Here is a 27891-nt window from a genome sequence, read left to right as displayed (position 1 = left end):
GTATCAAGGGCATGTGCTGCTTCAGTTAGGTTATTAGTGAGAAATAATGAGGTTATAAGAGAGAAACAATGCGGCAAGACGTGCATCCAAATGAGAGGGAGAGACCGGGAAGCTAGACGTTTCTTCTTATATTAACTAACGTACTCTATGCATCCAAATGAGAGAGAGAGAGACCGCGAAGCTAGACGTTTCTTCTTCTATTTATTAACGTACTCTACGCATCCAAATGAGAGAGAGAGATACCGCAAAGCTAGACGTTTCTTCTTATATTAACTAACGTGCTCTACGATTAGCTCAGTGAATAATACTTTTTTTTTAAAACATAGACCCGGCTAGAACAAGCGGAGTGATACAAAATGGTCCTTTGTTCACTTCTTTTTACCACGGATTCGTTTACAAACAAGACACAATTCCATGCAGGATTTTCAGAATGATTGAAAATAAAAGACAATGCTGTGCATTATAATATAATGACTATAAGGCAATATAGTCAATATTGGATCCAACAGTAATGTCGCACCACACAAGTGTGAGTAACTGTTTTTATAATGTGGTCACTATTGCTTTGTCTTTTATTAAATATCATTTGATATGTACTGAGTATTCATGCGTTTTTAACCTAAATCAAAGCAGTATCCATCTATGAAGGATGCAGAAAAATAAGCTGTGAAGTTTAAAGACCTGGTCACAGAAAATAAAAACTTGAGCTGAAATGTAGTTTATTAATTAACTCTTGCCTATCAAAACAAATGCCTGGTGCCCTCTAGTGGTATGTGAGGGATACTGTTTTAAGGCTTTTGTCGAGCTATATTTTGCTTTTGGTGACAGTCAGCAGATTCTGCTTTTAATGGAAAGTGCAAACTCCAGTCCGCTCATCCTCTTTCTACTCCGTCATGGTCTCAGGTGCTCAATTGCAGTACATGAGGAAGGTGCTGGTGTAATTAGTATTAGTGTTCTGGGCTGTCTACACGCTCACTGGAGTGAGACATTTTGCTGTTTTTCCCCACTGACCTGCCAGTGAGTCAGTTGCTTCCCACTGCCATGTTTACTACTTTTGCACTGCAAAAAAAACACATAATTAAATAAAATAAAAATAAATAATTATACAAAATTGTTGTCTATATTATTAAAAAGTTAGAGGTTGGTAAACATTTTTTTTAATGTCTCTTAAGCTCAGCAAGGCTGCATTTATTTAATAAAAAATGCAGTAAAAACAGAAATTTTGTGAAATATTATTACAATTTAAAATAACCATTTTTATTTAAATATATATTAAAATGTAATTTATTGCTGTGATGCAAAGCTGAATTTTCAGAAGCCATTACTACAGTCTTCAGTGTCGCATGATCTTTCAGCAATCATTGTAATCATTCTATTATCACACTTGAAAACGATTGTGCTGCTTAATATTTTTGTGATGCATTCTTTGATAATTAGAAAGTTCACAAGAGCAGCATTTATTTGAAATATAATTTAATTTCTAACAATGTAAAAGTCTACACTGTCACGTTTGATCAATTTAATGCATGTTTGCTGAATAAAAGTAATTTCTTTGAAAAAAAAAATTCTACTGACCACAAACTTTTGAACGGTAGTGTATTATAATTATATCAATTACATTTATTTTATTTTCCCACTGGCAAATCGTTTTTTCTTGCCTTAAAAATATAATTTAGAGAGACTTCTGTGTAAAATAGAAAAAAAAAATCTAAAATTTGATGGAGAAAATTATTTTTGTGCACTGTGTACTTTGTGGGGACCAGCCAACAGTCCCCAGAAAAACAGCATCATAAATATTCTAAATGAAAATCTAAAAATTCACAAAAGTCATTCTATTACATTCTTTAAAGTTTAGGTTTGGGGTTATGGGTTAGAAAACATCATTAGCTCAGTATAAAAACAATAAAAGCTGATGGAAAGTCTCCACCAGGATAGAAAAACAATCATGAGTGCATGTATGTGTTTATACGCTCACACTCCTGGCTCTCTGTGCTGTTTCTCCAGGTTGTGGCAGTGACCCTGAGGCAGATTTGAGCTTCATGATGTCAGAATATAAAGAATACCGCCGTTCACAGGTCATAGCACCTAAGGCCACCACTCAGTACAATCAGTTCCTGCCATCAAAGGAAAAACAGTCAGGCTACGTTCCAGCACCATTACGCAAGAAACGTGCAGAGCGAAATGACGACAACAGAAGAAGCTGGGCTAGCCCTATGTACACAGAAGATGATGGCTCTTTTACAAGGTAATGGAAGTCTGCACTTCAGAGATCATAGGGGGTTTTCAATAGACGGCATATATTCACTCACTCTGGTGAAAGGTGGCCAATGAATTATGATGTTGTCGAGACCATGCTTGCAGAAAAATGTTTTCTGTAGGTTTGGTTGTACTCAAAATCATTTTCTTTAGTCTCCAACTTCTCAGAATTTTCTCCAGACAAAAAGAAACTAGTAATTTTAAATCCGTCTTCTCTTGAGTTTTAAAAGAGACCTCAACTATGTCTCAAACTGTGCTCTGATAACTGCAATCTAAAGATCCGAATGTGAACTCTTGGTCATTCACTTTTTCTATATTTATTATCATTATATTCCTCCTTTGTAGGGATATATAAAAGTTCTCAGTGTTTGAATGCCGGTGCTTATTTTTCCCACTATTTCTTGACTTTATACTTTTGTGACCATCATTGGTGGTCAGTCCCAGTCATGAGAGTGCAGGTTCAGACCCTTCATCTATCACCGGGTTGAAATCCCAGACTGCTGCTCACCCGTCTTTGGCCTATGAGTATGAGAGCAGTGATTCGGATGCAGACCGAATGGATCCCGACGTGGTTCTAGATGACCTTGCTAGCCGTAGATTTCACAGCCCCTCCTCTGTCGCTCCAACCAACTTTGCCATACCCATGAGCCAGCTGGAGGCAGCTGCTATCCCTTGTACTACCAGGTCACAGGTGGCTGTCAGTAATGTGTCCCGGCAGACACTGACCCATCTCAGGTCAGAACTGGCATCATTGACATGCATCTGTTTGCCATTTTATCAGTGCTAACTTTGGGTTTTCTTTGTTGCTGTGATGTCATTATTTTGCTTGATTTTCAACCTATAGCGTGGACTTTTTGAAACAACATTGTCTTTTTAATGTTTGCTTTTTATTTGGTTTGCTGTGCTTGTTAATCATGGATGGTTTGATGTGCATTGATCATTGGCAGAATATAACAAAAATGGCTGTCTTTTGAGCAGCAGTCAATCACAGCCTCTTGAGAGGACTTACAGGAGGCCTGTATCCACTGGTGTCTGCATTTATGATGACTCTGAAGAAGAGGATGACGAGTTTGGCTATGCTGATCCTGTTCAAGATGATCTGTATGCCCGTAAAGCAGGTCTGAGGCCTCAACCGTCTGTAACAGTGCCTTTTGATACATTTCTGCCCAAGTTCTGGACACCTGAGGAGGATGTACTCGTGAAGAAGATCAAACTGGGCTCCCAGCGTCGGCCTTGGTACAGGAAGATCCAAGGTTTCAGGTCTGTCCAGTACTGAGGCAAAAAAAGAAAAAAGCATACTGCAAATAATAAAAAATTATTAAAATGTGAAAACAAAATCAGATGAGCAGGAGGGGAGGTAATCAAAAGGACATTAATGATAATGGTTCTTTCCAGAGATTCAGATTCTCTGGTTTGTAATGTTTCCGTTGACAGTATTTCATAATTTTGAGGAAGAAAGAATGGAAATTATTTGGACAATTACAATTCTTACTGCATTCACTCCAATAAGAAGCTGTTGTCAACTTATGAGAGTTTTAGATTTCAACAGAACAATAAAAACAAAATAAATCACATTTTCATATTTATTGGAATTGAAATATAATTGGAAACTGTTCATGAAAATCTTTTGGATACAGTATTTTTATTTTTTTTGTGAAATCTAAATAAGAACCTGTTCTCAATTCCCAGCCCTCTCGATCAGTCCATTAGGTGTTCAGATATTAATTTCTAATGCACTGTAAAGACGTGTCTGGCAATACACTGACTCTGAAAAAGTACAGTGTTTGGCCACTTAGGTCACACTTAAATTTGTAGATTGCATAGATAAAAAATTATGTGGCATCTGCAAACAAATTATGCTAGACCTGTTATATGGACGAGTTCCACAAAATCGACCAACCATTAAAGGGGTCATATGATGCGATTTCAATTTTTCCTTTCTCTTTGGAGTATTACAAGCTCTTGGTGCATAAAGAAGATCTGTAAAGTTGCAAAGACTAAAGTCACAAATCCAAAGAGATAATCTTTATAAAAGTTAAGAGTCAGCCACGCCTACCTAAAACGGCTCGTTCTAACACGCCCCCACATACCTACATCACTATCTGGGAAGATTTGCATAACGCCGCCCAAATGTTCACGCAAAGAAAGAAGGCATAACTTTTATTCTCGCTGTAGTATTGTTGTTGCCGCCACCATGTCGTGAAGGCGCTGTGTGCTTCGTTGTGAAAGTGAAACTACTTTGTTTGGCCTTCCAAAAGAGGAGGATATCGCTTCGTCATGCCTAGAGCTGATCCGTGCTGGTCGCTGAGGAAATACATCAACTTCGCACTGTCGATCGCCGGATCGGCTTTCACCGTGGACGAAGCGGAGTCCAGCACAGGGTCGTCACATGTCGTTGCCGCAGGCATCACAATATGGTAAGGGATGTAACAAATAATGTGTTTTTTGAACCTTAAACCGCATAAACACATTTCATTACACCAAATACACAAAATAATGTTCTTTATTACAGCATCATATGACCCCTTTAAGTATCTACATTTTGTATTAGTTTTTGTCTTGATTTAGAGCAGTACATCAGTTTTGCTCATACTTTCATATATTTTCAAGTGTGGCTTAAATGTCCAAATACTTTTGGTGCACTGTAAACCCTGAGGTTTCTTTTTGGCTTATTTACTTCATCACTAAGGCTTCTCTGTTGCCTCTCTGTCTTCTTTGTGGTGATGGTTGCTAACCTTTCGCCCCTGTCTTTCTCTGTGCTCTTTTACCTCATATTTTCCAGCTACAAGAAGTCAGGTTTGTCTTCTGAAGAATCAGACAGTGATGTCAACCCCTGGCTCTCTGTACCTACTTTCTCTTGCACTCAGTCTGAACCCCCTCCCTCTCACTCCCATGCACCTGAAGGCCTCGCTCTGTCCAGCCACACTTCCACGCTCAGGTCCTTATCACAGCCCCATATGCATTAGGACTGGACATCTACTCACTTCCCCTAATCAGCTTCTCCTCATGTTCTAATAAATGTATGAACTGGTGCTTAGTAACATGTAGTGTTTTTTATTCAAAATCATCAGCATGAATGTTAATGATCTCACCAAACAAGTGCATTTGTATCCAAATGAAAATGGTGAGAAGGATCATATTGTCAGCATAATATCAATATTCAATTCAGAAATGTTACCCAAAAAGATGAACAACATTGTTCATAGCTCAAAAAAATGACAATGAGGTGGTTCATGTGACTCATTACAAGTCTTCTGAAGCCGATTGATTTGTGTGAGCAGAGGACAAAGCTATCCAATAAGGCCCTCCAATAAGCTGTTCCTTCCACAGAACAAGGACTCAAACCATTGAGACAGTCAGTGAGTTGAGAACCGGATCAGTAAATTAATCATTCCTTTAAGCCTTTTCAGTGAATACAGATGATTCAGTTTACAAATCTGACTTATCAATTGTTTTACAAACACACTGATGTCATTCAAAGCAGCTCTTGAATGATTTGCCACCACTGACTTGAAGGGGAAGATTATAATTGAATATGACTTAAATTTTGGTAATTTCTTCACACTAAGCTGGCTTCAGAAGATGTGGAATATTATGAATGCATTGTATGGACCATATTTATGGCTCTATTTTTTGTGCATTTTTTGAGTTTCAAGGCCCGTTCACACCAAAAACAATAACTATAATGATAAGTATATTAGCAGCGACACCAACACATGATAACATTCTGTTAATTATAAGTGCACAGTGTAGTTACATCGTCTGCCGCTTTAAATGCTCAAGCACTTCGTTCATCAGTTGGAAAAATTGTTCTGAATGTGATTCCAAGAATGTTGTTCCTCTGTGTTGTTATCATCATAGTTGTGGTGTGGACTTCCCTATTCTCATGAAATTAGAGCAATTATTAAAACTTTATAGTTATCGTTTTAGTTATCATACTTTGTGTGAACCGGCCTTAACGACGGTCGCTATGAACTCTTGCATGGCCTGCATCATGATTCTTAAAAATACTTACTGTTTTTGTATTTAACTTTTAGTAAATATAACTTTGTATTAACTTTTAGTATTTTGTGGCAGAGCAAATTGAGTCCACATAATGCTGCTGTTACTTATATATTACATGGTTAGCGGTATCCTCCTGCATGCACTACTCTGTTAACTTGCTTAGAGATATTTACACTTCCATTCTCCTACTGTCCCCTTGCATGTTCTGAATCTTTTCTTTACTCTTTTCTCCTTTCATTCACCACAGTTCTCAAACACAACCCCTCACGGTTGCTCAGCAGAGTGCTGGGCTGCATAAGTTAGAACCCCCTGATTTTTGGCCCAGACCGGATCCTGCCTCTGGCCCCAGACTCATAAAATGTGAAAAGCGTCCTCTTCTAGGGCGTGAACACCCTAATGACCCATACAACGTTTCTGCTGACATCCTGCCTGATTTAGAAAATGATGATATGTTTACACGTCGTACAAAAACCTTCCACTCAAGTGATGACCTGGCCAAGTTGAAGTATGGTAACTTCCTGTTGCCTCGCCGCAGATCGGAGGCCGACTTCATGGTGGTAATTCAGCCCCGCCATGAGGGTGAACCTGTTTATCCTGACATTGAAAAAGATGATGTGGTTTTTCGAAGGGCTCAACAGCAAATCAGCAATCGCCCTCTGTCTGGGGCCCCTGATAACTACCACCCTGTTCCTATTCCAGAGGCATGGGCTTTGCCACCAAAACTTCAGGCCAAGTTGATATGTGACCCAGTTGAACCCAGACAGCACAAATCCAAACCAGAGATTAAACATGGAGCAGAACAGCACCTGAAAACAGATGATATGCTACTTAGGAAGCTACGGGCTTTAAATACCCAAGGAAAGAAGGAAAGGGGAGCTCCCAGTGTTTCTTTCTCTTGCAGTGATGAAGATGTGCAGAAATGGCAAGCTATCAGAGAGGCCAGCCGTGTGCGATACTGGAAGAGGCTGATGGTGGAGAGGTTAGGTTTCTGAGCCTGCAGAAATGCCTGTGTGCACTTGTCATCATGATCTCAGCTGTGATGTACTTTTCCTATTCTCGTGTTAACTATAATCTTACACTGGCAATGGCAGATGTTTGTGAGTTTAATATGGGTGTGACTTTGATTGCATGAGCCCTGCCACTTGATAAATGATTGTAACAGGTAGATATTTGGATTTTCTCTTGAGTTATGTTGGACCGGACTTCAAAATTTGCACTAATTTTTGGTTTGATTAAGTCCTGATGTCAAAATTGTTCTCAGCATTTAAATTTAATCCATGATGTGTTTTATCCACCTTATTTTAACATAAGAGTGGGGCACAGCCATTTTTAATTTGAGTGTGCAAGGCTTTCAGCGTCAACCTCTTCCAGTAATTTTAACTGTACAAAAACAGATATTTGTTATTTGGTATTTGTTTTATTACATTATATTTTTATGCTTTATGTACTTCATTATACTTCTAGTTATTAACCTATAGTGAGTGGCTAATCAATCAGAAGTTTTGCAGATTCATAGGAAATAGCTTACTTTCATGATGAAAAATAAGGCGGATAAATGGTTTATTTATTTGGTCATTGATACATATTTCAAATAACTTTATTTAGGTTTATTTAATTATATAAAAATAAAAGCATTTTCATTTATTTTAATTATTTATTTAACTATTAACATAAAACATAAAAGTAAGGATGCATAAGCCTTGATTTGTACAGGAACACCAAAGAATGTGACATTTGCCATTCAGATGAGAGACATATCATCTGTGAACTGCATTTTGCTTGTGTTCAATAAAAAAAAAAACTGATAGTTTTGGTGATGAATGAATCTAAGAAACCAATGCATCATGTACAGACTCCACTGCTTAGACTTTCGTTTAAGCAAAGTTTCCTAACAGGCTTTATATGGTGTGAGTGTATCCAGTTAAGCTGTGGTGGAATTTTAAAACCTGAGCAATGTCTATAAATAATCCTGTCAGACACATCCACTCTTTACGAGGTAGCTTACAATGCGCTTTAGCTCCAAATTCCCCACACCCTTGTGATCCTGTAAAAGCTGGAACTTGAACCCCAAGTACAAGACTTCATTTGATCAGAGTCCATGTAATGTGGGGGCATTAAAAAGAGCAACTGCACTGGGATTGGTGGGGAATTCTACAAGTTTCCAATGATGTCATTCCACAGTTACAACTGTTTGCACATTTTAAATGTCAGACAGTCAGGTCTGTAATCAGAGAATTAACTGAATGTTGAAGCATGACTGTGTATTGTAAAATAAATAACTATTATGCACTTGATCATAGCTGGAGCGATGTGACTAAGCTCTTGACATAAGCACTACTGTTTGGGATCAGTAAAAATGCTTTTTTTAAAGAAATTAACACTTTTATTCAGCAAGGTTGCTTTAAATTGATCAAAAGTGACATTAAAGACAGTTAAAATGTTATAACTGAAAATTCAGCTTTGTCATCACAGGAATAAATGACATTTAAAATTATATTAACATAGAATACAGTTATATTAAATTGTATTAAATCTTACACTTTTGCTGTTTTTATTGTATTTTGATCAAATAAATGCAGACTTGGTGAGCATATGACACTTTATTGGTCAGTCAATAAAAACTGTCAATCATCACACCAATATGTGACTGGTTTGTCATTGTGGTTCTCTTTGGTTCCCTAGCCTGCTCCAGAAAAGCTCTGGTATTGAAGGGTGAGTTGTGGCCTTGTGCAGGAATGGCACGTGTGTGTGTGTGTGTGGTCACGGATGCTGCGTAGGCTTTCGTTTCCTCTGCTCTCCCCTACATTAAGCACTGACACTCACCATGTACTCACAATGCTTTGATCTCCTTGAGCTGCTGCCCAAAGATTTTCACTGCAAAAGCAGTGTAGACTACAGATACACACACTGCTGGCTAATTTAATCAAAATCTGTGTTCAATCGTATCGTTCTGGAAAAATCCAGAGCATGAGAAGCACAGATATTTCTGTAATGCGGAAGTATTGTGCTCTCACAGGTAAGACACATGAGTGGAAGTGATTGAATAGGTCACTCATGGAATATTAACCCATTGAGTTGCCACATAACATTTGTGACACCTCATTAGCTGTCTATTAAGACAACTAATTGTGGCTTGAATAATATTTGGAACACGCCTGCTGTTTTACTAACCCATCAATATTTTGTCTTGTAAATTTCTGTTATGTATGATTGCTTGATGAGAGCTGTAACACTCATATCAAAAAGCTGACTACAAGACTACAATCCATTAAATCGTTTTTTCCATCCTAATGCATGGCTTTTTCCTTAAGGAGTTAATCTGACTATTAATGTTTTTTGAAAAACATCTGTTTTCAGGAGCAAATCAGTGAGCGACATCACCGACAGTGAGACGAACCTCAGCAACTCGACGATGGAGTTGCGCTTTGAAGAGCTGCAGAAGATGCGCACTCGGATTAAGGAAAATGAGGATAAGTGGCAAGATGTGAGTATCGGATCACATGGCTTTGTTATCGATAATGATTATAACTGCAGCTGTTCAGCCTGTGAGTCAATGAAAGTTGAGACAAGTAAGATTTCCTCATAAGGACCTTGACTACTTCAAGCCACACAATCACATCAATTATAAGTAGTCTGTAACTGTTCAGTGGTACTTTGTTGTGTGGATGTGGTTGGACTGAGCTTCAGTACAGCATTTAGGTCATACAGGCCCCTAATTCACACGGGAAAAGGAGTCGGGAGGAGCCAAACAGGCAAAATAGGACACTGGCAAAATCTAGTCCTCCCTCACTTCTCAATCTGTCCTCGTATATCTCCACCCTTCCCCTGACTGTCCTTCCTACCGCTACTGCTTATGAATAAGCACCTGTGCTCCAGTTATGGAGGCTGAGCGTCATTCTCCTCGTCCCTGCAGAATCTTACAAGGTGGAAGAATAAGCGCAGGAGTGTGAATTCTGACATTGTGAAGAAGAAAGAGGAGAGGGAACAGATCGAGCAAAACACTTCAGGCACCAGGAAATCAAAGACCTTCAAGGAAATGCAGGATGAGAGGTGAACATAAATTCCATTAAATCAAATAGCTGTGTGAAGCTTAAAAAATTGAAACAGTGCAAAACTGTATATTTTATTTGTTCATTTAATTTAATTTTTGTTGCAATTTAATTTTTTATTTAATATTTAATTTATTTAATTGATATTTCATCAATTGAATTTAATGTTTCACTTAATATTTAATTTTTTTATTTTATTAAATTTATTATTTTATTTTGTGGTTTACTATAAAATGTTGCTGTCGCCGATGCTTTTGTCAATGTGTTGTCTGCTGTTAGTGCGGAGAGTGTAGTCTGTTCTACTTTCTCTGATTCGTCGTCTGCTTAGTGCAAGAGTGTAATCTAATCGCAGTTCTTGTCCTGCCTGTCTCGCTCCTGCCCCTTTTCAGAGAGAGCCGAGAGCAAAGCAACTACAGGGACAGCTTTAACTCCATCACTGATGATGTCTTTGAAGAACCTGTACCCCGAAGCAGAACTCTGCCAGTACATAGCTACACCATTGATACCCCTTACACCCCCATGGACAAACCTTCAGTACCCTCCATACCATCTCTGAGAGAAAAGGAACCTGTCGCTGGCACTCTGGCATCGGATCAGACAGATTTTCCTACCAAACGTGATCGCTCCAGCCCAGATATCCCACTTAAAATGAGTAACAACATTGTGGAGAGCCAAACAACGACCCAAAGCCTTCTGGATGATCCAGTTCCTGCGTTCTCCAACAGCAACTCCAGCCTGATTAAGCGCACCAGTGCGATCAAGCCCACCAGCGTCAGTAAACCCAGCAGCATTCTCATCAGCTCAGAGTTGATTAGCAGCACTAAGCCAGTCAAAAACTCCAGTGGTCTCATTAGCTCTTTGTATAAACCCAATTCAATGGATATAAAGCAGTCTGGGCTGGATCAAGTTTCTGCCTCCCTCCCCAGGAGCTACCAGAGATCAGATAGCGCAAGACTCACCTCCGTAGTCACGCCCAGGCCATTCGGCACACAGTTCAACCGAATCGCCTCCCTTCCCAGAGCATTCACGGTGAGTGGACCTGCTTGGTCTCAAACATCATGACCTGTTTGAATGACATTTTACTTTTTTAGTGAATAAACATCTGAGAACATTGTGCTACTTACCATACTGTGTGATCAGTTTACAACGAAACACTGATGTAATTATAGCTCATATGAATTATAAAGCATCTAACTAAGTTAGAGTAAAACCGTAAAGTGGAAGTGTGATTTTTTTTTAGAAAGCATACCATCTCATTATGGTGTGCAACAGTCTGGTTCTGGAAGTAAAAATTCATTCATTTTCTCCATAGATTTTTAACGATAACTTCTAAACACACCAACTGTGAGCAACAAGATTGTTATTTAATGGTATATGCTTTTGTTGTCAGCTAGCATTAATTTAAGTTTTTAAATAACCATGTTTAACAGCAGAATTTCTGGAGACAAACTACATTAACTACATCCACACAAAAAAAATCCACAAATCAGGGAATCAAAACATGAAAATCACCCACCCACTCCCATAAAGCACTGAGAATGATATAATCGAGTCAATCTTTTGACGCTATCAAAATACTAAAGCAGTTAAGTCGCAGTTTTGTACCTTTGCCTATTCGTGCCTATTCAAATGCTTTTTTGCTTTAAATCAAAGTTTGTGATGTTGTGTTTCACCTCATAGCTGGTTGGTTTGGTTTATGGCTTGTAACTCTTTAGCAGAGACATTTAAATCCCTATGAGAAAAATGAGTGGGGCAAAATGCTTACAGAATCAAGGCCACAAAAAGTGGATGGGCACTGTTACACTCTCTTCCTCTGTTTGAGCTATTTGGTATTTAACCCAAACTTGTCTCATGGTTAAAATGATCATGATCTATTCTGCTTCATTCACTATAACAGCAAGGACTGAATACACCTTAAACAGCATTCAAATTGGTTGCGAAAATACTTATGTTATTAAAAAAAATCTTTTAGATGGATGACTCTCTTAAGCGCACAAATGGCGAGACAGACAGCCTCAAGAAGACAACGGTTTCCAACCGCTCTGCTCAATATGTGAAAGATGAACATATTTCCCAGGAAAGTCCAGTGCAAAGCAGTGACGAAGAGGAGAAAACCCGGTCTCCTGTCCCTCCAGTCAACAGGGTGTCCTCCCTGCCCAAATCTCCATCCCCACTCATTCCTCCTAACGAGGTACAGTAAGACTATCCTGAACTCACAAATCTCACCTACAAACTTGTAACTACATTCAGTTTTCTAAAGCAAAAGTAAATTCCATATGCAGTGACAGATACACAAGCACATTAAATTATATTCATTACATCTCTGCTTAATCCAGTTCATTTAAGCATTTTAAAGCTACACTTTGGGGTCTGGGTTGCCTTTTGTGTCCATTTGGATGTAAATGTGGTCCCACTCCTCAAGTAAATTTTATCCCGAATACCATTTTATAATTTATGGTCATATTAAAGGAAATACATTTAACATATTAAACCACAAATCACTTTATTTTCTGTGTAGAACTGACCTGTCTGTGTCTTCCAGGTGGACTACAGTGAGATGAGGATCAGCCTGAACCAGAAACCCAACAGCAGCCGGGACTTTGGCTTCCAGAGCGACTGGGACTCCACTGGGGTCCGTGTCAAAACTGTAGTTCCAGGTAAAAGAAAAGTATAAAATCCTCAGGAAAAAATTTTTTTTGTCAATAGTGATCTCATGTGCTGCACAGTGAATTAATGAAGCATAAGGACAGGCTCTACCTGCAGCTTCAGAGAGCTTCTTCTGCTGATAAAACATATATGTGCTGCTACAGTATATAGGGCAGATTTTTTTCTAGGTTGATTCTGATGGGCCTCTAGTTGCCCGACACAGCAATGAAACAAAATCTACAAAATTACATGACTCTGTGTGTATTGCTTGAGATGCTAAATGTTAAAATGCTAAATCACATAGATACATTTGGCATTACTGTTTTAGTTAAAAAAAAAATTTTTGAAGATCTTTGAGAATTTTTTGCATTTGTTTTGTGTACAAAATATATATATATATATATATATATATATATATATATACAATTTTATTTTTTGACTGTATGTTTGATTATGTGTGTGGGATGTGTGAGAAGGCAGCCCAGCAGAGCACGGTCAAGTGAAGGTTGGAGACGAGATCCTTACAGTAAACGGCCACAGGGTGGCAGACATGAACTATAATGAGTGGAAGAACAGTATGGCGGCGGCCTTGCAGCAGGGTAGTCTGCTTATGGACATCTGTAGACATGGCAAGAATAGTAAGTCCACACTATCTCACTGAAATAACATTACCAGACACTTTTTCTATGTATATAGCTGACTAAGTTCCTCTGTTCTTGGTTGACCCTGTAGTTAAAGTCTGAATATTCAATAGTAGTAATGTGCACATACAGTAGTGTATCAGTTTATGTTTGTCAGTTGTGTTTGGCTTGCTGGTTGCTGGTTTTCTTTTTTCACTGTTTTCCCTCTCAAAGGAAAAGTTCACTCAAAAAAAAAAAAGAAATACTGTAATTAATTACTCACATATATCTCAGCCTTCTTCTTCTTCTTCTTCTTCTTCTTCTTCTTCTGCGAAACACAGAAAAAAAATGCTTAAAAATTATCTACACTGCTATAGTGGACAGTCAAGCTCCAGAAAGGACAAAACCAAAATAAAGTACATAAAGAAGTCCATATGACTTGTGTGCACAACTTCTGATGTTATTTTTATTTTATTTGTGGAGCACATCTTTTAGTTATTAGTGTTCCACTGAAAGAAATAATACCTTTTAACAATAATAATAATAATAATAGTAATCATTTTTGGGTGATCTATTCCTTTAATGTCTACCTTTCCCTGGCCTGGTGTCTACGGTGTATGTGGTATGCTTTTATTTCTTCCTAAACAGTGTGCATTATTTCTCATGATCTTAGTTTGTGGTTCTTTATAATGTCAGTGGTTCATATTTTCGGTGTTTACTAGCAGGCTTATGGTTTTTGACTGAAGCCAGATCAGAGGGCATCTGTAAGCTAGTTGGTAACCCTGTTGTGTGTGGAGCTCATTCTGACTGCATGGCAGAGGAAGGTGGTCTGTCTTTCATCCCCGCTATTTAGAAGTATTATCCAGACACATTCAGTTTTTAGTATCTGTCTATAGTCGTACATTTCATTTCATAGATGCTAATTCTGTGTTTTTGAAATAAATGGTTTTGTTGACATGCCACAATCAGACTGGGGCAGAGACCTACCTTCCCTTCCATTTAAAAGCCATAAGACCATCAATCTGACCAGTCTGGATCCTCTAGGTCCCTCTGAGTCATACCTCAGCACCAGCCTGGATTTCACATCCCAACAAACCAAGGATACGGTTGTGAAAACTGTGAATGTCAGCTCTCAGCCTGGAAATGTGAGCAGACTATTATTATTCACTTATATATGATACTTAATGTTTAAAGTTGTATTTGGATGTATTTAATGGTTCTTTCCTTAGACTAAACAGATGACCTTTTTTCACAGAATTATGGTTCGAATGGGATAAATGGTGGTTTCCATGAGGATTCAGAGACTGTGAATAATAAAGGTAAATACCTTTTTTTCAGCTAATTGCTGTAAAGCCTTTTTGTAGTTTGTTTCTATGATTGTTTTATTAAATGCATGTTGTGCAGAAAATTTGTGGGTGGAAAATGTATCTTGTTCAGAGAATGTTTAATAGCTTGGCAAGAATGCTTGTTTTTGTTTAACTTAAAACAGTGTGATAGCCAAAAGTAAAAATGGGATAAGATATCATAGAATTCATAATAAGAATTCATTGTTAAATCTAGTTCCCCAGGGCGCCTGGAACTTTTTTTTTCCTTCGTACAAATTCAACTTCTTCTAACATTTTTATCTCCCATGTAGAATCTGAATCAATTACTATGAAAAACTTAAAAAGGAGGTCAGAGTTTTTTGAACAAGGTAACAGAACAGCATCAGTTCAATTCTGGTGCATTCAGACTTTGTGTTTCGGGGGCTGTGGGTAAACCGCTAAGTCTTCATCCTGCCATCCTCCTCCCCCTCCCTCTAGCAGAAGCCCCTCATAACCTCTGTGCTCTTCCCTCTGCAGGGCTCACAGCCAGTTCTCTGGTCTACCTCTGTGGTAAAGGGGGGTTGAGTGTACAGTGTCCACTTCCATCTCATGACATGACATGCTGTCTACAGGAGTCTTGAGTACTTTCAAAAGTAGAGGAACCTTAATGAGTAAATAGTGCAAAGTAGCAAAACAATTCTGTCATTATTCCCTCATCTTCTTCCAAAGCCTCTAAGACAAAAGGAGAACATGTTTGAAGATTGTTTTCAATGTTATTGTAAGTGTATTTACAATTAATGTGACCTAAAGCTATCAGGCTTCAAAAGGGACATAAAACGCACCATAAAATATCATAAAAATTGTCCATACAACTAAATTCCAAGCCTCCTGAAGTTTAGTTTTGTGTGAGCAGCAGACCAAAATTTAAGTCAACGTTCACAAATTATCTTCCCCTCCTATGGTCTGTTAATCACTTTGGCCAGATCAGAATAATTAAATTGAGCTGATTCATTTGTAAATCTGGCTGATTCATTAACAAATTATTCAAACTTGTGAACCAAATACACTGATTCATCAAAAAGATTCTACTCAAAAGAATTATTCCTTTATGAATCAGATATTACTCCACACAAGAAGCTTTAGGGCAGCTGCCAAGAATTTCTGTTAATAACTTCTTGAAGTGTGGTTCAGAGCTCTTTTTGTTAACTAAAACTAAGGCTATTACATTTTAATTATTATTATTAATTGAAATAACACTGAAGTAAAATAAATATTAAATGAAAAACTTGAATGAAACTTGGAAATGTTGGTTATATAAAGAACTAAAATATGTTTTAGTGCTAAAATGACTAAAACTAAAATAAATGAAAGATAAATAGATTTTTTTAAAACAAAAAGTAATAAACATGGCAATAGCAAAATTACTAAAGCTTAAATTTAAACTAAAAGTTTAAAAATAAAAGCTAATTCAAAATATTAATGAATACTGTAACAGTATATAAATAATACTAAAATAATACTGGTTCTGTTTGAAATGACATAAGAATGAGTAAATTATTAAATAAATCCCTTCAAATTTAAATTTGTCACATTGCCAATGATTGTTGTTGCTTACATCACCCCAGATCACAAAATCTTATTGAAACATTGTTGACTTTTGGTTGCTTTGTCACTGTCAGTGTGAACAAACGTTTAAAGTTTTTTTACTTTTTTCCTTTCTCTTATGTATAAAGACCTTTTAAAGACAGCATGTCAGGAACCATACCAACATACAAAACACTCTAAATAAAAAAAAATAGGAGACTACAACAGAGGCAGAGACAGTCCATATCTTGCTGATACCTGCCGCATTAATAAGATATCAGAGAATTTCCCCATAGGTAAAAATGAAAGAATTCAGGATGAGACAGATATGAATATGAGGCTGTACTACCTTCTCACACTCAAGTCAGTCTTGCTGTTTATCCCTGATTATAGGAGCAGCTCAGGGAAAGAAATCAGTAATCAGTGTGGAGTGTGTTGGTATTGTGTTGTGAATGTGAATAGTGCATGCTGTGCTGGACATGGATGTGGGGTTTGGTTTTACTAATAACCAGTGCTTCTGCATGTGATATTGCATTTGAAGACTGGCCAAAGGTGTCATTTGGTTTTGTTTATTGAAGACTTTGCATGTGTTTGTTTATCATTGTCATTGCATGTGGTTCTAATTTAACATTTATTTTATGGAGCTGTTGGGTTATGGGTTTCTTATTTAAGATTTTATTCTATGAGATATTTGGGATGGAATGCTGTTCATATGTTCTCTTCACGCTATCATGGAGGATTTCATTCAAAATAAAGGCTAGAATGTATCTTTTGAAAAGCATCTAATTGTAGCTGGTTTTTGCAGGTGGATCCGATACAGCAATATCAAATGTAAGTTAAGTTTGAATTGTTTTCTTTAATCAAACCACTGTTGTTGACAGGAATATGATCAAAGTAAGTGAATTATTGTGTCATTTAATCCATAATGCTGCTTAGTGTTTTGGGGCTTGGTTCCAAAAAAACAAAACAAAAAAACGTATCTTCGGATCTTTGACAAGACAATGTGATAATGCAAGATCTTGGAAAGGATATCTGTGATATTTTATTTGGCCAGTGTTTGGCTTCAATAATTATAAGAGTTTTCCACTTCTGTAGCTGCCTATTCCCTCCATCACTACATCCACTGAACGCTACTCCTGGGACCCAGAAGAAGAGCGCAGACGACATGAGAAGTGGCAGAAAGAGCAGGAGCGCTTGCTGCAGGTGAATATTACAGTAGCTGTGCTCATGCATTTGGCTTTATAAAGAAATGAACAACATATAATTATGTTAGGTAAAAAAAACAAGATTTATAATGTCTAAATGAATTGTGGTGAGTTTATTTTTTCCTAAGATTGCAGAAATATATATGCGTGGATGGATGGGTGGGTGGATGGATGGATGGATGGATGGATGGATGGATAGATAGATAGATAGATAGATAGATAGATAGATAGATAGATAGATATGCACCATATAGATATTTTTATTTTACAAAAAGACAGTGTTATTCTCTGTTTGTGTGTGTGTATGTTTATTTCATATCCAGCACATTTTACAAAATAATTTTGGCAGCTGTGGTACAGAAGAAACTGTAACTTTTACAGTATAAAACTGTAATTTACAAACAAGAAAATTTGAGTGTAAACTAGTAAATTCAACAATGCACACTGCTACTAAAATCTGTTTTGTATCTTTAACATAAATTGACAACCACCATAATAATGAAGGTGGTAAAAGAGACAGCAATTTGAAGAATCAGTTCATCACAAGTAGCTTTTCCACAAGCTGAAGTATATACTAATATATAGAAGGTGCACAGAGTCATTCACGCAAACACTAAACACCATCATGGTAACACACGACACTTAAATAATGCAATAAATATTCATTAAACAACAGAAGAAGTAGCATAAACCCACATGTACATAACTGATAACAAACATAACAAAACTATTAAGAAACATGATTATTTAAACAAAATACTTTCAAATGTGGAGTGTCACGCAGGGGGAATTCTGGGAATATCAGTTTACCGTTTTTACTGTAAATTATACGTTGATTTGTTCTTTTTTACTTCTAAAAATTTTACAATTAACAGCATTTACTGTAAAATTACATTAAATGTCTGGTTAGATCTTTTACAGTTTTTCCCTGTATATAGTACGGGAACTTACTGTTAACCTATTAACAGTTTTTTTTCTGTAGCATTTTTACAATATTTTTCAGTTACAATTACGCTCATTTTTTACAGTGTACTAATGAATTGTTTTGTTAATAAATGGCAAAAGCTCTGTGTAATTATGCATTTTGTCAATTTGAAGCATTGTTTAGCTACAATCAATGTTTTTTTTCTTTTTGTTTTCATCCTCTCTCCCTCCTGTTTTACCCTTGCTCGGCTTGCTGCAGGAGAAGTACAAAAAGGACCAAGAAAAACTCGATGAGGAGTGGAGAAAAGCACAGAAAGAGCTTGAGAAGGAGAGCTTCAAAAAACATGAGGAGGTATATGTAATATTTTATTTATGTATTTATTTATTTAATCCCTTGTTTTATGTAGGGCAGTATTCTATGGATGCCTAAGCAATAATTAGATCATATCCATGAGAGAATGTATATTCCAATAAATAAATGAATACATACATATACATAAATAAGAAAATTTACAGTTTTATATATATGTATATATAAGAAAATAACACAATTTATATATATATATATATATATATATATATAAGGGCTTATATATACATAAGCCATTTTTCTAATGATTTTGCAGCAAAACTATTATTTTATCTTGTGAAATATACAGTATGTAAATGTCTGTTATTCCACCAGGGCATGCAAACAATTTTTACTTATTTCTTTTTAAATGGTACACATCTGGCAGATACTGCAAGGGGTATGTAAACGTGTCACACTGTCACTGTCAAACACCAGAAAAAAATCCTTTGATTGCTGTTGAACAGGAGATGCTGCATTTAGAGGAAGAGAGGAGAAAAAGAGAGGAACAAGAGCGCCTTGAGGAAGAGAAGAAAAAGAGAGAAGAAGAGAGGAAAAAAAGAGACGAGGAGAGACTGCGTTTAGAGGAAGAGAGGAGAAAACGACAGGAACAAGAGCGCTTTGAGGAAGAGAAGAAGAAGAGAGAAGAAGAAGAGATGAAAAAAAGAGAGCAGGAGAGACTGCTTCTAGAGGAAGAGAGGAGGAGAAGGGAAGAACAAGAACGCCTTGAGGAACAGAGGAGGAAGAGAGAAGAGGAAGAGCGCTTCCTTCGGGAAAAAGAGAGGAACAGAAGAGAGGAGGAGAGGAGGCGACTAGAAGAGCAGAAGAGATTTCAGGAGCAAGAGTGAGTCATTTCAACAGTCATTACCCGGTTTCTCTTATTTTAATTTATGCCCCATCTCTCATTATCTGTGTTATACTGATATGAATGTATAATTTTCTCAAGCATGCATGTCAGTTTTGTTTACTTCCAGAACAATAACATGAATGGCACTGAATATCATGCTTGACAAATACTGCTTTAAATACCAAAGTAACCTGACTAAACTAGCATTGTTTGTGTTAGGGCTGGGAAGTATGACACTATAAATTTTGCACTACCTTCTATGCGTCGGCTGATATGTATATATTCAGAGCAATGAAGAAATATGTAATAATGCCAATAAAAAGTCATATAAATTATGAAAATTGAAATATGAAACAAAGATGTTGTTATGATAAACAAAATTAATTTGTAGTAAATTGTAGCTGAAGTACGGTCACAGGTGTATGTATATTGTCTATTTTATAGCACCTTCAAATGCGGCTTAATCAGTCAGGATTTAGAGCTTGTTATATCCATTTTATAATTAAATTAATTTGTTTTACTCTCTAGTCTTTGTTATTGCATGATGACAGGCCTATCATTCATTTGCTATGAAAAATCTTAACTTTTAAATAACCAAATAAGATAAAATACCTTTCATTTATAGAATATTTAATTCAGTGAGTTGCCAAATACCATTACCACATGGTTATTTAATAGTATTGTCGGAAAGTCTGCGGGTTGGTAAGAATTGTTAATGTTTTTTGAAAGAAGTCTCTTATGCTCACCAAGGCTGCATTTATTTGTTGAAAAATACAGTAAAAATTATTTAAAGAAATATTATTACAATTTAAAATAACTAATGCTAATTACTAATGTTTTCTAATGCTAATATGTTTTAAAATATAATTTATTCCTGTGATGCAAAGCTGAATTTTCAGCATTCATTACTCCAGTCTTCAGTGTCACATGATCCTTCAGAAATCATTCTAAAATGCTTATTTGGTGTTCAAGAAACATTTAATATTATTATCGATGCTGATGCATTTTTTAAACATTTTTTCAGTATACTCTGATGAATAGAAAGTTCAAAAGAACAGCATTTTTTAAATATGTATGTTTTGTAATATTATATTAGTGTTTCAGTGTAGAAGTAGTTTATTAATCTATTATTAATTTAGTTAATTTTTTTGTGAGTTTTATAGCAAAAATAACTCTGAGGTGATACATGCCGTTACTGCGATACAAAATACTCATGCCATTATTTAAGATTTTGGTCATACTTCCCAGCCCAAGTCTGTTTTTTACTCATGCATTATTAACCACACTAATTTGTCTTCTATTAATGTTGTTCAATCATGACTGTGTGAACATCTGCATGTCTGTGCTGGTTCTGCTGTTTAGCCAAAGTAAGGTGGACTACTTTGGCTATACCAATGTTTACCCTCAGTTATCCTACTCACACAGGTAATAGGACTGTTTCCACTCCCATTTGAATTTAATCATAGATGAATGAAATGCTTTCAGGCTATGCATCCATATAGGATTTATACATTGATAAGATCTTTCATCTGTTTGTTTATCAGATTGAGTAATCTTATTTCTTCCAATTTGGTTTGCAGATCCATTTCGAAATCTACTCCAGAACTTGATGAGGTTGAAAAAACAGATATTAAAGGTCAGTGCAGCTTTCATCTTTTCCTCTAATCTTATATGTGTGTCTATTGTTCATTTAACCAATAAGGAGCCGCTGAGACAGCATTATGTAAAGGATCGTGTCAGATTCCTCAAGAGCGTGTTGTCAGTGTGTCACACATTGTAAGGCTGGAGTTAAATGGGTGCTGTAGAGTCTGCGGCTCTCTGCAGGTGTGTACGGCAGACACAGGGGTTTGGCAGCATGGCTGCTGGAAGAGAAACTGATGCGAAAGAAAAACCCTCAGATCCAGAGAGAGCAGGCAGCAAGTGAGCTAGAGCTTGAGAGGAGAAGCATCCTCAATGCCATGAAATACAGAGACCCAGAGAGAGGTGGGCACGGCTCGACCCACACCGATCAATCGGCCCAACCAATCAGATCTGCCTGATTTATGCAAATTTGACAGATGCAATGCCAGCTAAATCAATCAAGCCTGTGTCCATGTGATCAGTGTGCATTTGATTTCAAAACTGTAATATAAAAATAGTGGGGTCCAAAAGTCTGAGAACACTAGTGAAAATGCTTCTTTTTTTATTTATTTTTTTATCATTGTTTTATAATGAGCTAATATACATTACACTACCGTTTAAAAGTTTGGTGTCAGTAAGGTTTTTTAAAAGTAATTAGTGCTTTCATTCAGCAAAGATGAATGAAACTGTTCAATAGTGTCAGTACTTTTTCCTTGTTACAGAAATATTCTGTTTCAAGTAAATGTTCAAAATTTGAAAAAATGTTTCTATTCATCAATGATTCCTGAAAAAAAGTATCAGTTAATATTAAGCAACACAATTGTTTTTTTGAGCTACAAATTACCATATTAGAGTGATTTTTAAAGGTGACATATTATGCCCCTTTTTACAATATGTAATATAAGTCTCTGGTGTCCCCAGAATGTGTCTGTGAAGTTTCAGCTCAAAATACTCCACAGATAATTTATTATATCATTTTGAAAATGTCTATTTTGAGTGGAAGCAGAAACACAGTTTTCTGTGCCTGTCTCTTTAAATGCAAATGAGCTGCTGCTCCCCGCCCCCTTTTCCAGAATAGAGCTGTGCCATTACAGCTCATACCTGCTAAAAAAAACATCTGTTTTGGTTCTGATTATCATGTTTATCGCGCTGAAATCATGCGTTTTAAACCATATGAGTTTAAATTTCTGAAATACGGTTTTCTGAGTGCACACATCAGAAACACACGGACAGAAAGCGCCTGTCACAGCATGTGAGTACTAAACTAAGTTCTCATTCACACACAAGTTTTGTCTGTGAAGGTAAACAGCTGGGAAATAAATCGCATGTTTATTTTAGATCTGTGTGGCAGCAGCAATATACATTAAATAAATCAATAAATCCACTAATCTCTTGTCTCCTCTGAGGCTGGGACTCTAAATAGTGTTCTGTGCTCGTCTGTGCAGTAAAAGGCAGAACAGTTAGCATGTTTTGCTCAAACCTTCGCCATGGCATTAGACACCGTTGTCGCTTGCGAAATCATAATGACGGCAACGTGGGCAGAAACTTATAGATTAAGGGGCGGTAATATTATGAGATCCCTTTGCCACGTCACCAAGGGAGCGAAATCAGACGCGCTCGTTTTCTCAGACGTTTGCAGAAAAAGGCTTACCTAAACAAAGTTAATGGGTTAATCTTTTTCACGTTTCCTTGGTTGGTATATGCACTGGGGACCTGATTATAGCGCTTAAAACCTGGAAAAGTCAGATTTTCATGATATGTCACCTTTAAAGGTTCATGTTCAAGAAGGTTCAAGAACATCTGACCATTTGTGCTGGTTTATTGCCAGGTTTACATTATATTTTGAATCCCAGATATCCACTGTTGTCTCAAACATTCAGGCCCCACTATATATAATTGGATGAAGATTATTTGAAATCAATTGCTCTTGCACTTGATGTCTACCAAGTTTATTTACAACTTGTCGCTTTGTTATTAATGGTCATTTTTGTCTGTTGTTGGCTCGAGCAGCGAGCGGTGGTCTGGGTGAGTTCAGTAGAGACTATAAGAAAGAGCCTCTGTCTCAGTCTGAGGTTGAGAGGCAGCAGATCCTTCAGGAAATGAAGAAGAAGACTTCCTTGAACACAGACAACAGCTGGATTCGCCAGCAGACCTCCACCAGTGTCACCGCCAAAGAACCGATTGATCTGCCCATCAGGAGGTCAGTATTGGCCAACATTATTTTAACTTTGTGACAAAATTATAAAATAAAATAATAAGGAAAAAAAAAACTGAGATGCAATTAATGTAAGCTTCAAGCATAAACATTAACAAACTCACTTTGCTTGCAGAGGCGAGTCACTTGACAACCTCGATATGCCTCGTTCCTCTTGGAGTTCATCATGGAGCACATCTAACAGCACCTCGTCCATACCAGACTACAGCCGGCCTCATTCGTCTCTCTCTGGCTCCTTGTCGCACCAGAGTGGACGTCCAGGGTCTGCCACTCTGCAGTCATCTCAGTCCATGAGCTCCCTCAGGCAGTCCTGGTCCCCATCTGCACCTACACCAGAGCCAGAGCCTCGAGTTCCACCGCGGAATAGGTATTCCTCACTAAAAGGAAATCGTCATTGTTCTCTATAAACACTCTAAAACAGTGGTTCTCACCTGGTGGGTTGATAATAGCAGAATAATAAAATGAATCATTCAAAGAATTCTGGATAGCACACCAAAGAGCTTATCACCTTCCATAAATTCTGTTGTTGACGTCAAAGGCCATGCGACCAATCATACTGCACTGGTAGATTTTTTTAAAAGCAAATTAAATTTAAACAAATGAAAAAACTCGCCAGTGCATTAATACAAAATGCACTTATATTAACTAAAGTTTTAAATTCTTAATATATTATTGCTTCTCATGTAAAGTGATCTTGTTTTAAGGATATGTAGATGTTTTTTACTGGAAAACAAGTTAATAAAGGATTCAAGTAAATTTTTGCAGGGAATATACAGTATATCATATATAATTATATCATTTGGCCCAGTGCTTGTTCTATGTGATTGGCTAATAATAAAATACACTAAAGTTGCTGTCACATTTATCATTGTTCTGCATATTTTCATGGTCAAAATGAGGTAATTTCAATAGGAATCTGTGCAATCTGGAATTCTGGTCATACAAATTCATTGCATTGCCCAACAGAAAGCTGCTTGTTTCAAAGTGGCATATGTGTGAGCTGTGCTACACTATTGTCAGTGAACAGTGGACCTTTTATGCTTGTGTAATTTCACAGAAATGTTGCTAATGTGACCGCACTTTAATATATTTTTGTTGACATAAACAATTTTGTTATTGTCTTGGGCTCGTAAAACAAAACCATTTGAGAACCACTGATCTAAACCATATCACCCATCCATTCCCATGTGTCTCCCATATTCTTGTTGTATTCAAAATGTGTTTGCATCCCACATGAGCCATTGGCTGTGCAAGTCTGTGTTGTCGGGCTTCAGATGATGTTTTCTGTAATCTAGGTCAGTGAGTGGCAGGAAAATATGTTCGTTCTGTAATACACCACTGGGCAAAGGAGCAGCCATGATCATCGAGTCCCTGGGGCTCTGTTATCATTTGAGTTGTTTCAAGGTGAGCGTTCAGCTACTCGGAGGTCAGGTCCAGCCTGACTTCATCAGTGACTAACCTGACTAATGTGCTCTGCCTGCTTTTACAATTATTTTAATCAGTTGTTCTGTTGCCGCATTAACTCGATCAACCCAGAGAATCAAAATGCCAGTTCTAGCTGCTTCATGGATAACGGCACTGACAGAACTGCAATGTGACTTATATTTCTGTCCTAAAAGACTCATTAATTTCTCTCAAATGAGAATAAACCATCAAGAACAAACCATGTGCATTCTGAAGGCTGGACTACATAAATCTGTTTCTGCCAAAACTGAAATATTTGTGATTTTGCTTCTATAACATTGTTGTACTATGACCATTTTGATTGCATCTGTGCTAAAAATCCCATCCCATAACAGAAACAAAAAAGACATGTTTGTGTATATTTTGCAAGGGTAATTCATCAAATAATGATCAAATAATGGAGAATAGTGTTGAAATGGAACATATCTAAAAATGTTCTGTAATCAAGCACACTTTATGCATATTAACATGCAGTTTATATGTCTGGATCACAGTGCTGGAGTCCCAGTTAAGTACACCAAATTGCAGTAATCTGCTGCATCTTCCATAAGTTTGCATTCCAAACTGGGAGTGTGCACCGTGCATAATGCATTTAGCATATTTATATCATGAATCGGGTGCTAAAACAGCAGACAAGTGTTTGTAAATAAATGATGCTATCAGTGGGTGTAATTCTTTCTTATTGAATTTCCTCCTGAATTTATTCCAAAGCCTTTACATTCAGAGCAGCTGTATGTGACTCATCTAGAGCTTAATCATTCCTCGCACATACTCATCATTCTCCAAATGCCTATCATTTGTATTTCTGCTCATCCTCTCATTCACATTGCATTGTCCTGCTAATCTTGTTGCCGGGTTATTTCTGGTCCTTTCGGCTGGTGTTATTACTTCAATTTCATATCCTCTTATGCTGCTACCATTGACCTCAAGCTAGGATTCTCTTTCTCACTCTTATATGGAGGTGAGTGAATGATACAGCTTCACATGGAGGATTCCATCTTTCTAACAATGTGTTCTTTCATCTTGTGTTTACAGTGCTTTAACTGCAGGTCTGATTTGGGAGGCTCAGAAGCAGGAGCAGAAGTCAGAATACGAAGCCAACAGCTCTATTGTAACGCCTGCTATATTCGACTCAAAAGTAGGCCACACATCTCTGCAGTATATGCGGCTCAGTTACATAGATCACCAAGTGATTTCTTTATGATGATTTTTCTCTCTTTTCAGCTGGGCAGCCCACAGCCTTGTGATCTTGCAGTACTGCAGCAGATCGAGGAGGAACCAATCACAGACAAGGAACTGTAAACACTAAGAGTGTGTTGGAGATGTGATGAACATTGGGTGATTTAGCCAGCCTTGATTATTCAATGAGCTTCTATTCTTCCTTTTTTACTTATGAGAGGGTGAGATTCCTAAGGTTATGACTATTTGAAAGTATTAGTAATTGTTTGTACAAAAGGGATGCGCATGTACCTGAATATGAACTATGCATTTGAAAAGATAATTCATCACTTTTTCATCATCACTGATTGAATATCCTGATGACTTTTGGCTGGTTAACTGATATCTCTATGGTCTTGAAAGTGTTTATAGTAATTAATAGAAATATGCAATTTTATTGTTATTGCTTATCTAGGTTTCTCCTGCAGTCTTTTCTATATAAGATTTGCTGACTAAAATATCCTGTTATTCCACTTCATCTGTGTGCCTTTTTGTGTTCTTATGGAAAGAGATTATTAAGGATAAATCCATTAAGAATTTATTTAAAAGTGGCATGGTTAGTAAGCAGCACTCATGAGTTATGTACTCTTTCATTGGTAGCATCTATTTTATGCATCTGAGCAATTTCTCTGCAGGGGAAAAGATGAATTGAGAACAAGAGCAGCAGCATGCTCAGTTATAATTGTAAATAAAATGTCCAAACTGTAATACCTTTCCTGAGTGTGATTTACTTGACTAATCTCTCAATAATTAGATTTTATTTCTCCATTTAAGACTAAGCTGAATCCACCGTTACTGCCTCCAGAAGACATTGGTTTGACTTTCATAGTGTTTATAGCCTCATCACATTCACAGGGGATTTCCATCCAATAACTTTTCCTATGGTTCATGTATTTTTATCATACTGCAGTACTACACTGCATTTCCCATGATACTTGTCAATGAGTGTGTATTTTTGTTGCAGTTGCCTAATGACTACATCTGCACACTGCAAACTTCTGTTGGGAATTCACTGCTAGTCCTGTAAAAGTGAATCTGATGTATCAGGGCCTCAGGAGCATTACAATAATATTATTGTTCAGATTATAACTAGACAGAAAAAGAGGAGCCCTGCGATTCATGCAGCCAGAACAGTTTTCTGTTTTTCATACTTCTAATGGAGAGCATCAGCTGATTCTCATATCAGTGTAGTAATGCCAGATAACTAGCAAGTAAATAAAATATATCAAGTAGGCTATATCAATATAACCATTGTACATTTAAAAAGCTTCAGATAGCCTTAAGCCCTAAGTCTCCCCATGTGTATTTTGTTGTCTTTCTTACCCTGCAGGTAGGGTTGCCAACCGTTCCGTATAATACGGAATCGTCCCATATTTATTTATTTATTTAGTCATTTAGCAGACACTTTTATCCAAAGCGACTTACAAATGAGGACAATAAAAGCAGTCAAAACTAACAAAAGAGCAACAATATATACAGGTGCATCTCAATAAATTAGAATGTCGTGGAAAAGTTCATTTATTTCAGTAATTCAACTCAAATTGTGAAACTCGTGTATTAAATAAATTCAATGCACACAGACTGA

At 37.0% G+C, this 27891-nt stretch overlaps 1 protein-coding gene across 11 annotated transcripts; it reads left to right on the top strand.

The window, feature by feature from the left end:
- The first annotated feature begins 2009 nt into the window (after positions 1–2009).
- Positions 2010–27014, top strand: LOC107658265 (LIM domain only protein 7-like). 11 transcript variants are annotated; one of them, XM_016446750.1, is made up of 26 exons: positions 2010–2245; positions 2701–2991; positions 3235–3516; positions 5039–5194; positions 6509–7240; positions 8944–8973; positions 9619–9745; positions 10175–10311; positions 10700–11339; positions 12283–12501; positions 12853–12967; positions 13433–13594; positions 14546–14721; positions 14832–14895; positions 15213–15269; positions 17270–17295; positions 17560–17667; positions 18853–18945; positions 19410–19786; positions 21152–21214; positions 21370–21425; positions 23417–23609; positions 23740–23991; positions 24920–25028; positions 26124–26226; positions 26313–27014. In XM_016446750.1, exons 1-26 carry the CDS (start codon positions 2040–2042, stop codon positions 26333–26335), a joined length of 4797 nt encoding a protein of 1598 aa, XP_016302236.1. In that variant the 5' UTR covers positions 2010–2039; the 3' UTR covers positions 26336–27014. The 11 variants fall into 11 exon arrangements, with proteins under 11 accessions (XP_016302236.1, XP_016302240.1, XP_016302241.1 ...); XM_016446754.1 differs by having other exon boundaries at positions 2695–2991; positions 14621–14721; XM_016446755.1 differs by having other exon boundaries at positions 2695–2991; positions 19512–19786.
- Positions 27015–27891: the final 877 nt, after the last annotated feature.

Source organism: Sinocyclocheilus anshuiensis, unplaced genomic scaffold, assembly GCF_001515605.1.
Source record: "Sinocyclocheilus anshuiensis isolate Anshui unplaced genomic scaffold, SAMN03320099.WGS_v1.1 scaffold263, whole genome shotgun sequence".
NCBI lineage: Eukaryota > Metazoa > Chordata > Actinopteri > Cypriniformes > Cyprinidae > Sinocyclocheilus > Sinocyclocheilus anshuiensis.
The sequence above is the reverse complement of the archived record's forward strand: the minus strand, read 5'-3'. Positions and strand labels throughout refer to the sequence as shown.

Coding starts and splice junctions, on each gene's coding strand:
- LOC107658265 (XM_016446750.1), top strand. CDS start 2,040: ATGATGTCAGAATATAAAGAATACCGCCGTTCACAGGTCATAGCACCT. Junction 14,722..14,831: donor TCAGCTCTCAGCCTGGAAAT/GTGAGCAGACTA, acceptor CTTTTTTCACAG/AATTATGGTTCGAATGGGAT. Junction 21,215..21,369: donor CAGTTATCCTACTCACACAG/GTAATAGGACTG, acceptor TTTGGTTTGCAG/ATCCATTTCGAAATCTACTC.